Source organism: Pholcus phalangioides, unplaced genomic scaffold (assembly GCF_987345545.1).
Source record: "Pholcus phalangioides strain wild (caught in Gottingen) unplaced genomic scaffold, Ppha-v1.0 ptg000021l_1, whole genome shotgun sequence".
In the NCBI taxonomy this organism is placed as follows: Eukaryota; Metazoa; Arthropoda; class Arachnida; order Araneae; family Pholcidae; genus Pholcus; species Pholcus phalangioides.
In genome coordinates, this window is record NW_028301614.1 from 14,731,115 (window position 1) to 14,744,475 (window position 13,361).

Genomic DNA, 13,361 nt, shown 5'->3' on the forward strand with positions numbered 1-13,361 from the left:
GGCTTTTCAAATAACTTCCAGTATTCGGGCGATTTCGGTAATCTGGCACACTCCGGTTTGATGTGTCGGATTAGCGAGAGTCTACTGTATTTCAATCCACAATATACAGGGAATATCTGCAAAAGGGTAGTGAGAACACGAGAGATGAACGAAGTAGATAATATCTGAAAAAAGGATGTGGTGTTATGATTATTGTTGTGATTTCTAAATGTGTTATAGCGTGTCAATAGCTATTTCTATTGTTCTATGTGTGGGGTCCGTCCATTTCTGAAAAAGATTGAAGCTTTCTGCTGTTCTAAAGTCAAACATGAATAATACCTAATATATATTTCCTCACTTATCAGCACCCCCTTAAGGGCCCCCTTTTCCATAGAAAATAATTGCGTAATACCCACCAATACTTTCTTGCCTTTCCTCTCTCTGCAACCTCTTAATACTTCAAAATTTATCCTTTTTGTCCTTTTCGCCTAACCACCTGCAAGTGACTGAGAGGAAGTTTTATGGCTTTACGATGTCCATTTTGGTGCGTATATTTTCCCCTTCCATGGGAAAATTTTTCGTTCACAATTGACACCCTTGTTTTTCAAGCAATTCTACAGGAAAATAAGAGAGCGATTGCGGGGGCGGGGTTATCTTTTTTTTTTTTACTTTCAAGTGGGATGACAACTGACCACATGATCCGCCTTTTGAAAAACAACAACAACACTGTGATGTACAAGAGGGGGAAAAATTTATTTATGCAGCTGACGCTACAAATCTCAAACGTTTAGACGCAGTTTAAAACGCAGAATTCTCGAATGCGTTTTTATTCTTGTTAGTGGGTATGAATTATAATATTTATCAGTAATGATTAAGAGTGATGTGTAAGCATGTGATCAGCATAATTGGAATGAAGCCACCTTAGTGCTGCATATGCAAGTTGGAATTCAACTATACAAAAGTTATATAAGACATTCTTTTTTTTTCTTTGCTAATTGTAGAAAAAGGAGAGAAAATAAAATTTCATGCTGCGTAAATTTAATTTAATCTGAACAAGAAAAACAGGAAATCGTATAAGTTCTTCGGATCTTGACCAAACTGCAATGGAATTTAGGACCTGATGCCGGGGCCTCCAACAGGAGAGTCGAGCACACAAACAAGCACGAGTGCCAATTCACTCTTCAACACAAAGATTTGTACACCTTCTACATTTAACTACATTTTTAATATTATAATAATTAGAACCCGGAAGTTTAGGCACTAAAAATGGTCGAAATAGGCAGGCACACAAAAAAGCACTTAAAATACCTAAAATAGGCACTAAAAAGGCATTTATAATTTTTGGAAGGAAAGAAATATAACTAAAAACTAAGGTATTAAGGGTCCAAAAACTAGCTGAAAAATTGGTTGCACTTAATCCATCTACTGTTTTACTTATGGTTTATAATAACTGCATTATTATCCAAGTCAAATTCATTTCAAGCCGAAAATAAAGTATTTGAGGTCCCTCGGGTCAATTTCAGGGCCACTATTACCAGACGCGGGGCCCGAAGAGAAAATGCTCTCTGGGGTGCCTTAACTAAAAACTAAGGTATTAAGGGTCCAAAAACTAGCTGAAAAATTGGTTGCACTTAATCCATCTACTGTTTTACTTATGGTTTATAATAACTGCATTATTATCCAAGTCAAATTCATTTCAAGCCGAAAATAAAGTATTTGAGGTCCCTCGGGTCAATTTCAGGGCCACTATTACCAGACGCGGGGCCCGAAGAGAAAATGCTCTGTGGGGTGCCTTCGTTGCGAATAATTCTCGTTTATTTGATGTATTATTTGGAACAATCGTTATCATCTCTATAGTTGATACATAGAGACCTACAAAGAGACATAGACTTGGTTGAAGGGGTGCAGAGAAGAGCTACGCGTGTCCTTATTGGCACACGGGGCTTGAGTTATGAAGAGAGACTCCATTTTTTGAATATGTTTACATTGGATGAACGCAGGTGTCGAGGAGATATGATCGAAGAGTTCCATGAACTTTTAGCACACCGCCAATCGACTGCTTTCACAAGGGAGACGCCAGTATCGATTGGTGAGGGACAATGCAAGGTTATGGTGTCGCAGGGAATTTTTCTCTAATAAGGTTGTTAATAAATGGAATAGCTTACCCCTGGAGGTAGTACATTGTAACACAATTGACACGTTCAAAAAGAAATACGATAAACATGTTGGGGGGTAAATCGAGAAGCTACCCATACTTAGAATAAGACAACCGTAAGTATTCTTTATGGGCATTGTATAATATTTTATCATGTGTATATATTGTTTACAATTTTTGTTAATTGCATTTTTAATTGGGTTGCTGTTTTTTTTTTAAATATATGACATCCATATTTTTATGGGCATCTTTTTCTCAGCCACCTCGTTGGGCATTTTGCCTGTTGTGGCGTTGTATTTGTATTTCTATAGCTATCTTGTTCTATTGTTGTAAAAAACTTTTTTTTATATTCCCTCATGCGTATGCGGGACTCCTCCAAGAATGGGGCCTTGTGTAGCCGCATTTCTCTCATACTCCTGAGGGCTACTCTGGTCAATTTAATCAAATACCAAAAAAAATAATAATAAATAAAAAAAAAAAATAAAATAAATAGCTATTGTTGTTATTTATGGTGTAAAAAACAGAATCAAAACAACATGGGCCCCCAGAGCCCTGTCTTCTTCTACCTCGCCTTGTGTGAGTAATGACATCGACTGATGACCTGTTGGGACAATCATCGGTGAACATGTTGGGGGCATTTGGAGAAACGAATTTTCCTCTGCTTTTCTAGAAATGGGCTGCGTTCATCTAAAACAAAATTTTATCACATAAATTAAAACAAAATTATTCACGTCTAACACGATCCGGTCAAAGCAAAGTTAATGCATGGCAAAACCAAGTTCCCTATCCCTCAGATCATGTATTCGCGTGTAAATGAGGCTGGAAGGACTGAGGGGAGGGGGACTTTCTGATGATAATTGATACTGTTGGGAAAATTTTTCAAAAATCATTTCTTTTTTTGTTCTCAATGCTCAAAATATCAAAGTTTGCATATTATGGCCTCTGAAATGCCCCAATAAACATAAAAATATGTAAAAATAGGCATTTATCACAGAAAAAGTTCAAAAAATACATTTTTTCAGAAAAGGTTGAAAATAGGCAAAAAATATAGGCATTTTGCCTGAACTTTCGGGCTCTAATAAATATAATGATAATATATTATTAATCAATTATAAAATATGGGATTCGTGTCGTGAAAACATCGTGTAATTGACGTTGTGTGGCGCATAAATGAAATATTTTAAGTTTAAAAAGTATGGAGTAAGCCGAAAAAACTTCGTATAAACGGAAGGAGTCGTATAAATAGGGTTACGGTGCAAATAAGTGATTTCGAGAATTCTCAGGAAATTCGATTTCCTGTTCCCGGTGGCTTCAAAATGTCGGGAATTTAGAAACCATAGATTAGATATAACGAACAAAATTTTCTGTTCCTTGAAGTTCGTTATAACGGGGGTTCGACTGTAAAAAAATTATACAGCACAGTATCGATTATCCGAAACAATTGAGGACTGTGGGTGTTCGTATAACTGATTTTTCGGATAACCGATCATTCACGGGAAAAATATTACCAGTGTCACAGTAGCAATATGAAACAAACAAGCAGTGATATTGTACACAAAACTATATATTTTGTATCACTGGTCTTACAAATAACACAGAGAACTGACTAGCCTAGTTTCACAAGTTCAAAATGGTCATTAAATTAAGGCCAACAGTTTGGGAAAAAAAAAATTTCTTTTGCTTCACTAAAATCGCCAGCGGAACATCTATATGGCACGCAAATTTGAATTTGCCGACTGGAACACTTTTGGTTAACCGATGTTACGGGTGATCGGTATTCAAATAATCGATGCTCTACTGTAATGCCATGAACGATACGCGCCCACACATTAATGGAGGATCGTTACTCGTAAGCACACTGCTGGCTTAAACAGACTGACAATAGCACAAACATGAGCAGAGTGCGTCCGAAGATTCCCTCACATGTCAGAATGGTGAAAAGATCAAAAACTAATTTTGAAGCAGAAAATGTGTGCCACAACGAGTTCAAAATCCCCCAATACTACCTATATGTCAATATAATTGACTATACGATCCATAGAAGTTTTAAGTTTGTTTAAAAAGTTTCAAAAATGAAGTTTCGTGTTTTTCAAGAGCGAGACGTTGAATGAATTTTAGTTTTTCTCTCCTCGAGAATTTAATTCAAAACTTTCAATGTAATGGATAAGACGACGAGGACAAGAAGCGATTAATCGGTAGTCGTTTATCTGAACTTGTCAAGCGATATAAAAATGAAATTGATTGATCACTTTTTCTCATGAGATTTTCGTAGCAACACAAAAAGACGAAGAAACTACTTTGTGCTGTTTTCAATCTTTAAACGCATCACCCCCCCCCCCTCAGTTTGCTTTCTCTTTGTTCATTTGGTACTCGCTTTTATCTATTTTATTTTTATTCATTTCTTGTAGTAATGTACTGTATTTCGTCGACTGACTTCGACAAGAAGCAGCTTCCTCGGTCATTGTAGAAAGCAGTCTTGAGGAGATGAATAATGAACTTGTTATTAGGAAAATTTTCTCTCGCAATGTGCATTCAGAGTCCAGCAATTGTTTTCTACACAAGGGGCTGACAAACTTTTTGCATTTATAATTATTTAAAATAAAGTTAAACCACACGAAAACGAACCCGACTTATAGGGATACGAACCTCCGGATATAGCGAACTAGGCCCCTGTTTGTAATGACTTTACAAACAGTAAGCTATATCGTATTTTGCAGATTTCATCGATTGTTTTTTATGTTTCGTGACTTTTGCAGGTAAAATTAATCAACCTTCATAAATTTGCAATTATCCGAAACAAATACTATATGAAATACCTTTTTGTAATGTGCCATTCGTTATCCTATATTCATTTGTACAGTTCTCTGTCTTTCAAAGTCCATGAGAGGTGTGTAACTTCCAAGGGAGATTAAACTGATAACAAAAACTTCAATCATCTGGCTCATCTGCAGCTAAAATAGTAAAAACTTCGAATGTAATATTATTTTAAATTTAAAATTAATAACAATTAAAATTTCTACACACAATATAAGATTCAAGAATTGAAATACAGTCGAATCCCGTTATAACGAACTCCAAAAGACAGGAGAAATCACTTCGTTATAAGAAATTTCGTTATAGAGGAATTGCAGGTTTTTGCATTGTTCCTATGTAAACTTATCTAGGGAATTAGAAAAGTGTTTGTTAAAACCATATTTTTGCTATAACGGTATTTGTTTAAACGAGATTCGACTGCAATTGGTTTTCGATTGATAGGAGTTTATCAGCTACACGATAGGTCAAACGGCTAAAGCATAAGTGGTCAATCCGTGGCACATGTGAATGCTTCATTGAGGGCTTATAAGTTAAAGAAATTACAGTCAATTCACGATAAGTCTAATTCCGATGAGACGAACATCTGTTTAACTCTTGGTTCCAGAACATTAGTAGTATCTTAGTGTTAAAATTTTTTCCTTAGCTCGAAGGTTTCTTCCTGTAAGTTGAAGTTTACGGCTACCGGAAACTGGGTAGACTTGAGGACACACTCTAACCTATTATTTCAGATGACGCCATATCCAATGTAAATGAACTATAGAGGTGATTATAAGTTTAGCCGCCAGAGTAAGCCTCCATGATTGAAAATGGCGACTGAATCTTTCATAATTATCCCGATTTCCTTCCCTGTGTTCTAAGGTTTTATGAAAACACTAGCTGACCCGTCGCGCGTTGCTGCGATCTCAGAAGAAAGGAAATTCAAGGAAACTCTCTCGTTATGATAATATTCAATTTACATTGTGTCATTTTTATTGAAACATTCATTTTCATATGGGAAACATTTCAAAGCGTCGTTTTAATTCTATTCATTTATTAGAAAGCTTGTGGATACACGATATTTTTTGTTTTTTCGTCTGGTGCGTACACGAATAAATCAGAAGGTTTTCCGACGCGTGAGCTGGCCACATACAGTTGTCCATGTAAGAAGCACGGATTCTCCAAATCTAGCTCACACACGATTGTGCTTTGTTGATGGTCATTGAAAAAGCGAGTCGCACCGGAAACTGTAAACGTTTGAATTCAAATGGCATATCTGTTGGGATCATTGGAATACGTGGCAACAATACATCTTCCCCCTTGAATTTCCCATTCAAAATTGTAGCTTCGATGACATTGTTCATCATCTTTTTCACCGAAAGTCTTGTACCGTTGCACGGATAGCGTGCGGAACCTTTATCTTGAAAAGAAAAGAGCATTCAGAGAGTATGAAAGTGGACGTGGTGACCTACCATTGTTTACTGATAAAAGAAGACTGTTGAAGAAAGCGATAAGGGATAGTAAAAAGGAAGTTAAATCTAGGTTGGCAGATAACATTGGCTCTGACCCAAAATCATTTTTTCGATACGTCAATAATGGATGTAAGGGGACAGTTGGCCCCCTCTCGATAGGAGGCTCTAAGGTAGAGAGCAATGTAGGCATGTGTAGTGCTTTCAATGACTTTTTCGCGTCGGTTTTTAATGGAGATAATGATATTCGATATACGGGTGTTGCATGGGGTAATAAAACCCTCAACGATATTCAAGTAGAAGACGTGGAAGTCCTAAATCCTCCAAGAAATGTATGTGCAAGCAAAGCACCAGGACCAGATGATATCTATCCCAGGGTTCTCAGGGAAGGTGCTAATGAATTGTTGGGGCCAGTCGCACAGATATACAGGAGTAGTGTTGCTGAGGGTATCGTCCCGAGAGATTGGAAACTGGCTAACGTTGTTCCGATATTTAAGAAGGGTAGTAGAGAAGTGGTGTCTACTTATCGTCCAGTGAGTTTGACGAGCTCCCTCTCGAAAATTTTGGAAGTTATCATCAAAAGGCAGTTTGTGAAGTGGATAGACGAGAATAATGTATTGTCGGATAATCAGCATGGGTTCAGGAAGGGGAAGTCATGTGTAACTAACCTCCTTTGCTTCTATGATTACGTGACTAAGGCTTCGGGTAAGAGCAAAAATGGCGACGTTGTTTACCTTGATTTCCAGAAGGCATTCGATCGGGTCCAACATGGCAAACTCTTGAAGCGTTTACACGAGATTGGAATAGGGGGCAACTTGCTGAATTGGATAGAATCGTGGTTAAGAGATAGGTTGCAACGAGTTATGGTGAACGGGGAATTCTCTGGTTGGACAGACGTCACAAGTGGAGTTCCTCAGGGAAGTGTCCTTGGCCCCATACGTTTTTCACTTTTTATCGACAAACTCGATCAGGGTATCGATGGAATTACTAGCAAATTCGCAGATGATGTGAAGCTAATGGGGGTAATCGGAAATGAAAGCGATAGGGAGTTGCTCCAGACCAACTTAAACAGGATTGCAGCATGGGCAAATGAATGGAGCATGACGTTTAGCGTAGATGAGTGCATGGTCGCTCATTTTGGTTCGAACAACCCACGGTTCTCTTACGAGTCGAATGGTGTCACTATCCCGGATGCAACTAGAGTCACCGATTTGGGAATTATCATTGACGAGCGACTTAAGTTTTCTGAACATTGTTCAGCGGTTGTCAAAAAAGCGAATAGAATGCTTGGTCTCATTTTCAAAAAGGTCTCTTCGCGTTCTCCTTAAGTCATTCTTCCGCTTTTTCGAGGCTTAGTTCGTCCTGGACTGGACTATGCTGTAAGGTTTTGGAGACCATACCTACAGAGGGACATAGACTTGATTGAAGGGGTGCAGAGAAGAGCTACGCGTGTCCTTATTGGCACACAGGGCTCGAGTTATGAAGAGAGACTTCATTTTTTGAATATGTTTACATTGGATGAACGCAGGTGTCGAGGAGATATTATCGAAGTGTTCAAAATTTTCAATGGGATGGATAGGATGGACCATGAACTTTTAGTACACCGCCAATCAACTGCTTTTACAAGGGGACACCGGTATCGATTGGTGAGGGACAATGCAAGGTTATGGTGTCGCAGGGAATTTTTCTCTAATAGGGTTGTTAATAAATGGAATAGCTTACCCCCGGAGGTAGTAAATTGTAATACAATTGACACGTTTGAAAAGAAATACGATAAACATGTTGGGGTAAATCGAGAAGCTATCCATTCTTAGAATAAGACAACCATAAGTATTCTTTATGGGCATTGTATAATATTTTATCATGTGTATATATTGTTTATAATTTGTGTTAATTGCATTTTTAATGGGGTTGCTGTATTTTTGAAACATATGACATCCATATTTTTATGGGCATCTTTTTATCAGCCACCTCGTTGGGCATTTTGCTTGTTGTGGCGTTGTATTTGTATTTGTATTTGTAAAGTCGTGGTGGATCGATGTTTCGGAAAAGAATGATAGGCACGCCAATTTTCAATGTTAAAATGTGCGGTGGCATGCCTGGCAAATCGAGTGAATTCAAGAATTCCGTTGGGTAATTGACAACTTCGTCTTGATTCATCACAGGATCGATCACAGTATCGATGGACTTCGCCTGGTATTCCGTTTTAAATGCTGAAATTCATGGCATTTACATCGTTGTTCGTAGCAGCTAATATAGCACGTGCTCTGAGTCGCTGATGATTTTTGTAATTCCGCGCGATATTTGGGAAAACCTTTTGAATCAATTCGTCTTTGGTTGATGTCGTCTTACAAAAGTTTGTTGGCAATGTGATACATTGTGTAGATCTGTCAATTGCCATCTTCCCATTCCCAATATCCAGCAATTGTTTTGCGAAACGTTCGGCATCATTTTGTAGTTGAACACGCATATTGGTTTTCAAAGTCAATTTCTTTACATGTCGCCATAGAACTGAAGATTTGAGACATGCATTAAGTTCATCAACGGGTGTTGAACGTGGTATGACTTGCAGAGTTTGTCGGAAATCACCAGACAATAAAATGAGTGCACCGAAGTGCTGTCCATTTCCCCTCAAATCTTGCAGTGTACGATCAAGCGCTTCCAATGCTTTTTTGTGAGCCATTGTGCATTCGTCCCATATGATAAGTTCACATGTGTGGAGAACTTTTTCCATTCCGGAATTTTTGGTGATATTGCATGTTGGCGTCTCAGTGGTTTGCACATTCAACGGCAATGTGAGTGCTGAATGCGCTGTTCGACCACCATCCAAAAGTGATGCAATTTCCAGTATAAAATATATAAATCGCCGTTGTCTAGCACCCGCTACACAACTATGCCAGAAACCTTCGACACGCGCGCCACCTAGGATAGATGTACTATGCCAGAAACCTTCGCGGGAGTGTACTCAACAGCTTCCCGAAATTTCGTGGCGATCGGATGAATGGTGTAGTAATGCATAAAGGACAGACAGACATACATTCATTTTTATATATATAGATTGCACAACTTTGTTTACAGTGCTTAGTGGTTACAAATTACAATACAAATACAAATACAACGCCACAACAGGCAAAATGCCCAACGAGGTGGCTGAGAAAAAGATGCCCATAAAAATATGGATGTCATATATTTCAAAAATATAGCAATCCAATTAAAAATGCAATTAACAAAACATTGTAAACAATATATACAAATCATCTTGACAGAAGTTTGCTTTGGTAGGTACGCTTAATGTTTTAATTGTGATAATTAATCTGAATAAATCAGTTTGTTAAACACTGGTTGTTTCGTTAGTGAAATTTTTAATATTTGCGGGTGACTTATAAGGACAATATTTTATTTTCGTTACAAGCACATACAAATGCCACGAATGTAAATTAGACAGAAGCTCAGATTAACTTTTTAATTAATTTAGGAGATTAACACCAAATGTAAAGATTAAATTTGGTTTGCATTTATTACATTTTTTACCAAATAAAAGAATAATTCCCCGCTAAAACAAAATTTATGTGTTATGCATTTTTACTTCTCTATTTGTTCCGAATTATTTCAATTTGGATGAAATGGAAACATACGCTTCGAAAAGAGAAATACCAAGGCAACAGATATTGTTGCCTTACAGCTAATAGCTGTGGTCACCCTTTCAGTTCGGGTGACTTGGGTATACACTGCTCTATTTGTCTGTACCCAAATTACCCCAACTGAAGAGGTGACTAGGATACGATTTTACAAACATTTTTCTCTATCATATATAATAAGTTACAAAAAAATTATCCTTGCATGAGCATAGCTAACAACTTTTTTTTCTCTCTCTCTCTCTAGTAAGTAGTTTCTCAACTTTTAGTAGGCTACAACATGTTTATTCAATATAAAAAATAATCAAAATCTGTGAACCCAAGTCACTCCAGTTTACGGTATGAGATGGTATTTGTATTTGTAAAGAAACAGAAGCATTTATTGCCCCAGCGAGGAATTAAAGATACGCCATTAGAATTTAAGAGAGAGATACTTCCCCCCATTCTCCTTTTCTTTCTCTAGTTTTGTAGATAAAATGAAAAATGACAATTAACGTAATCACCAGCACTTACAAATCTTTTGTTGCACGTCTTTTCACGTCAACACCACAATTTCGCTCAATTGCGAATGAAAGAACGTCACAACAAATTTTGATTGCAGGTAGATATTTCAAAAATTTCTAAGCAGCAGTTTTAGATTTGAAAGGAAAAGAACAAATTATCAATGAAATGGGAAGAAAATTTCAAATATCGAGAAAGTTTCGGTTGCTGAAAAGTATAGCACATCCCCCCCCCCCCCGAATATCATACCAATGACCTTTAAAACACAACGACATTATTCGTGCAAGACTCTGTTCAAACGTGAATAACAATCATTGATGTTTAATTGCCTTTCGATGATGATGCCTTACTGATCTTACTTTCTCTTTATTCATTAAGTTTAATCTATGCAAATATTGTGGGCAAATGGACTTGATGATACGTACATTCATGTTTTTTTTTTTTTAAATCGATATTGTCATTCAATGATTTGGCATTGGAATAATTCATTATTGGCAATTTCTCCATATCCAAGCAGGTTGACATATTTTACCAGTATGATGTTCGGAAATGGTACTATTATTATAAAAAAAACAACTTTGTTTTACTTCTCCGAAATTGGAATTTCCGATGAGTCGAAGTAACGATAACTCGATAACGATAAAGTTTTTCGTCGGCCACTGCAAATTCAATTAATCGTGATTCGATTGCATATTAAATTTTTTTGCTGAAGAAAATCTCTCTAAATTTTAACCGATCTTATTTGAACGATTATTATCAATTAATTTCTGCAGGCTACCAAACCTATATTTGGAATGGTAGTCTTTCTCAATAATCATTAGTAGGTGAATAGCTTTTTATTCTGTATTTTCGTTTCCCATACTCAAAACATGCATTCGAAAACGCCTTCTCGAAGATAACATTTAAGAGGGGAGAAGGATATACATACCACGGTCAAAGCCTGACGAATGAATAACCTAATTGTATTGCATGTGTATGCAACTTAACTGTACAAATAGAATATTATAGAAACTTATAACAGTTATTTTATATATTTTTTGACTATAAAATTAACCTTTTGTTAATAAGACTAACTGAACAAATGCTACTCCTTTTGTAGTCTATTTATCAACTACTAAAATACTAATACTTACTAAAACTTACTAAATACTAACGATTTTGAGTTCCCACCATATACAGTATTGTTAGAATTTATATTCGCAATAAAAACGCGATTGAGAAAATTTATCACGAATTGTAAGGTATTTTATGTCTTGTTCTTTTCAGCCTTAGTTCCGTAACAAGATCGGTTCGAGAGGTATTAATTACCATTGCAAGACATTTTTTAGTAAAAAAAAATAGGATCATGGTTGCTTCATGTAACTGACTGATCGTACTGTGCACAGCCAATGTCTTTAAAATGACCATAGGGCCAATAACTAATCTCAATTGCTGAAAGCGTGAGTTTTATCAGAATGTTTCAGTTGCTGCAGCCTAGAAAATACCCCTAGTGGTCATGAACAGGGTTTGTAAACAATTAGTGTGGGTTATAGAAGGTATGGTGTAGAGATGCATACTAATCAGCGTGCTAATGGGAGCTGCCGTTTGTTTTTCAAATCAGCATCAAGAATAATACGGTACTTTCATGAATAGTGCAAGCTCTAGCATTATGCTTCGTTCATTTTTAAATAAATCATTGAAACAAAAATAAAATAGAGAGAGAGAGACAGAGTCATCCGTTTTTAAATTTTGTGCCAGAACTAGTTTTTATGATAGAATACTTGATAATAACACTATTTGTGAAGAAATTTTTTTCAGTTTTTTTGCAGCTTCGTAGCATCATCCGGTGCATAAGACCGAAATTATACCATGGAAAATTAAATTCAATTAACTGGTCCCCCCCCCCCCCAATTTGAAAACATATGACAGCATCACTTGAAGAAATAGCACCTTAACACACGCCTGTACGTGAACTATTATACAAATACAAAGGTCGCAACAGACAAATTGCTCAACGAGTTGCTTAAAAAATTATACCCATAAAAATACGGGTGCCAAACATAACTGAAATACAGCAACCCAATATATAAAAGCATACATCACTAAAAATAATATTAATTAATAATACACTTCCAATAAAAAAGATTATGGTTGTCTTATCTAAATATGGATAGTTTTACGATTTATCCCACTATGTTTATCGTATTTCCTTTTAAACATATCAGTTGTGTTAGAATTCACGACCCCAGGTAAGCTATTCAATCTATTGACAACCCTATTAGAGAAAAGTTCCCTTCGACACCACAACCTACAGCTGTCCCTTACCAATCGATAATGGTCCCTTGTCGAAGCGGTTGGTTGGCGGTGTATTAATTACTCATGGTCCATCGTATCCATCCGGTTGAAAATTTTAAACACTTCGATCATATCCCCCCACCGACACCTGCGTTCCTCTAATGTAAACATACTCAAGAAATCGTCTTTCTTCATAGCTCAAGCTTTGTGTGTTAACAAGAGCACACGTAGCTCTTCTCTGTACACACTTCATCCAAATCTTATGTTTCTCTCAAGGTATGGTCTCGAAAACCTTACGGCATGCTGCAGTGCAGGACGAACTAGACCTCGGAAAAGCGGAAGAATGACTTTAGAAGAACGCGAAGACACCTTAATAGTGAAATTCAGCATCCTATTCACTTTTTTCACCCCCGCTGATTGAATATAACCAAAACTGTCAAATATAACCAAAATTACGTCCCACAGTTTCTTCCCACAAAAACACAGTAATATAATCATCTGTTCGGGAGTAAAATGATAGTAAATAGTCTCCCTATTACGATATTGTGTGCGGGTCTG

General features: G+C 36.8%; 2 protein-coding genes and 1 long non-coding RNA gene across 3 annotated transcripts in view; 1 reads left to right on the plus strand and 2 right to left on the minus strand.

Annotated features, from left to right (window-relative positions):
* Positions 1-5,057, minus strand: part of LOC149070682 (uncharacterized) — an 87,391-nt gene extending 82,334 nt beyond the window's left edge. The window contains exon 1 of the long non-coding RNA XR_016195032.1: positions 4,951-5,057. This is a non-coding gene — a long non-coding RNA (uncharacterized LOC149070682). The remainder of the gene's footprint in view (positions 1-4,950) is intronic.
* LOC149070685 (adenosine receptor A2b-like) overlaps positions 1-13,361 on the plus strand; it is a 186,197-nt gene that overhangs the window by 14,209 nt on the left and 158,627 nt on the right. The window lies entirely within an intron of this gene.
* Positions 8,600-9,076, minus strand: LOC149070686 (uncharacterized). Its single transcript, XM_089248906.1, has one exon. It carries the CDS (start codon positions 9,074-9,076, stop codon positions 8,600-8,602), a length of 477 nt encoding a protein of 158 aa, XP_089105032.1.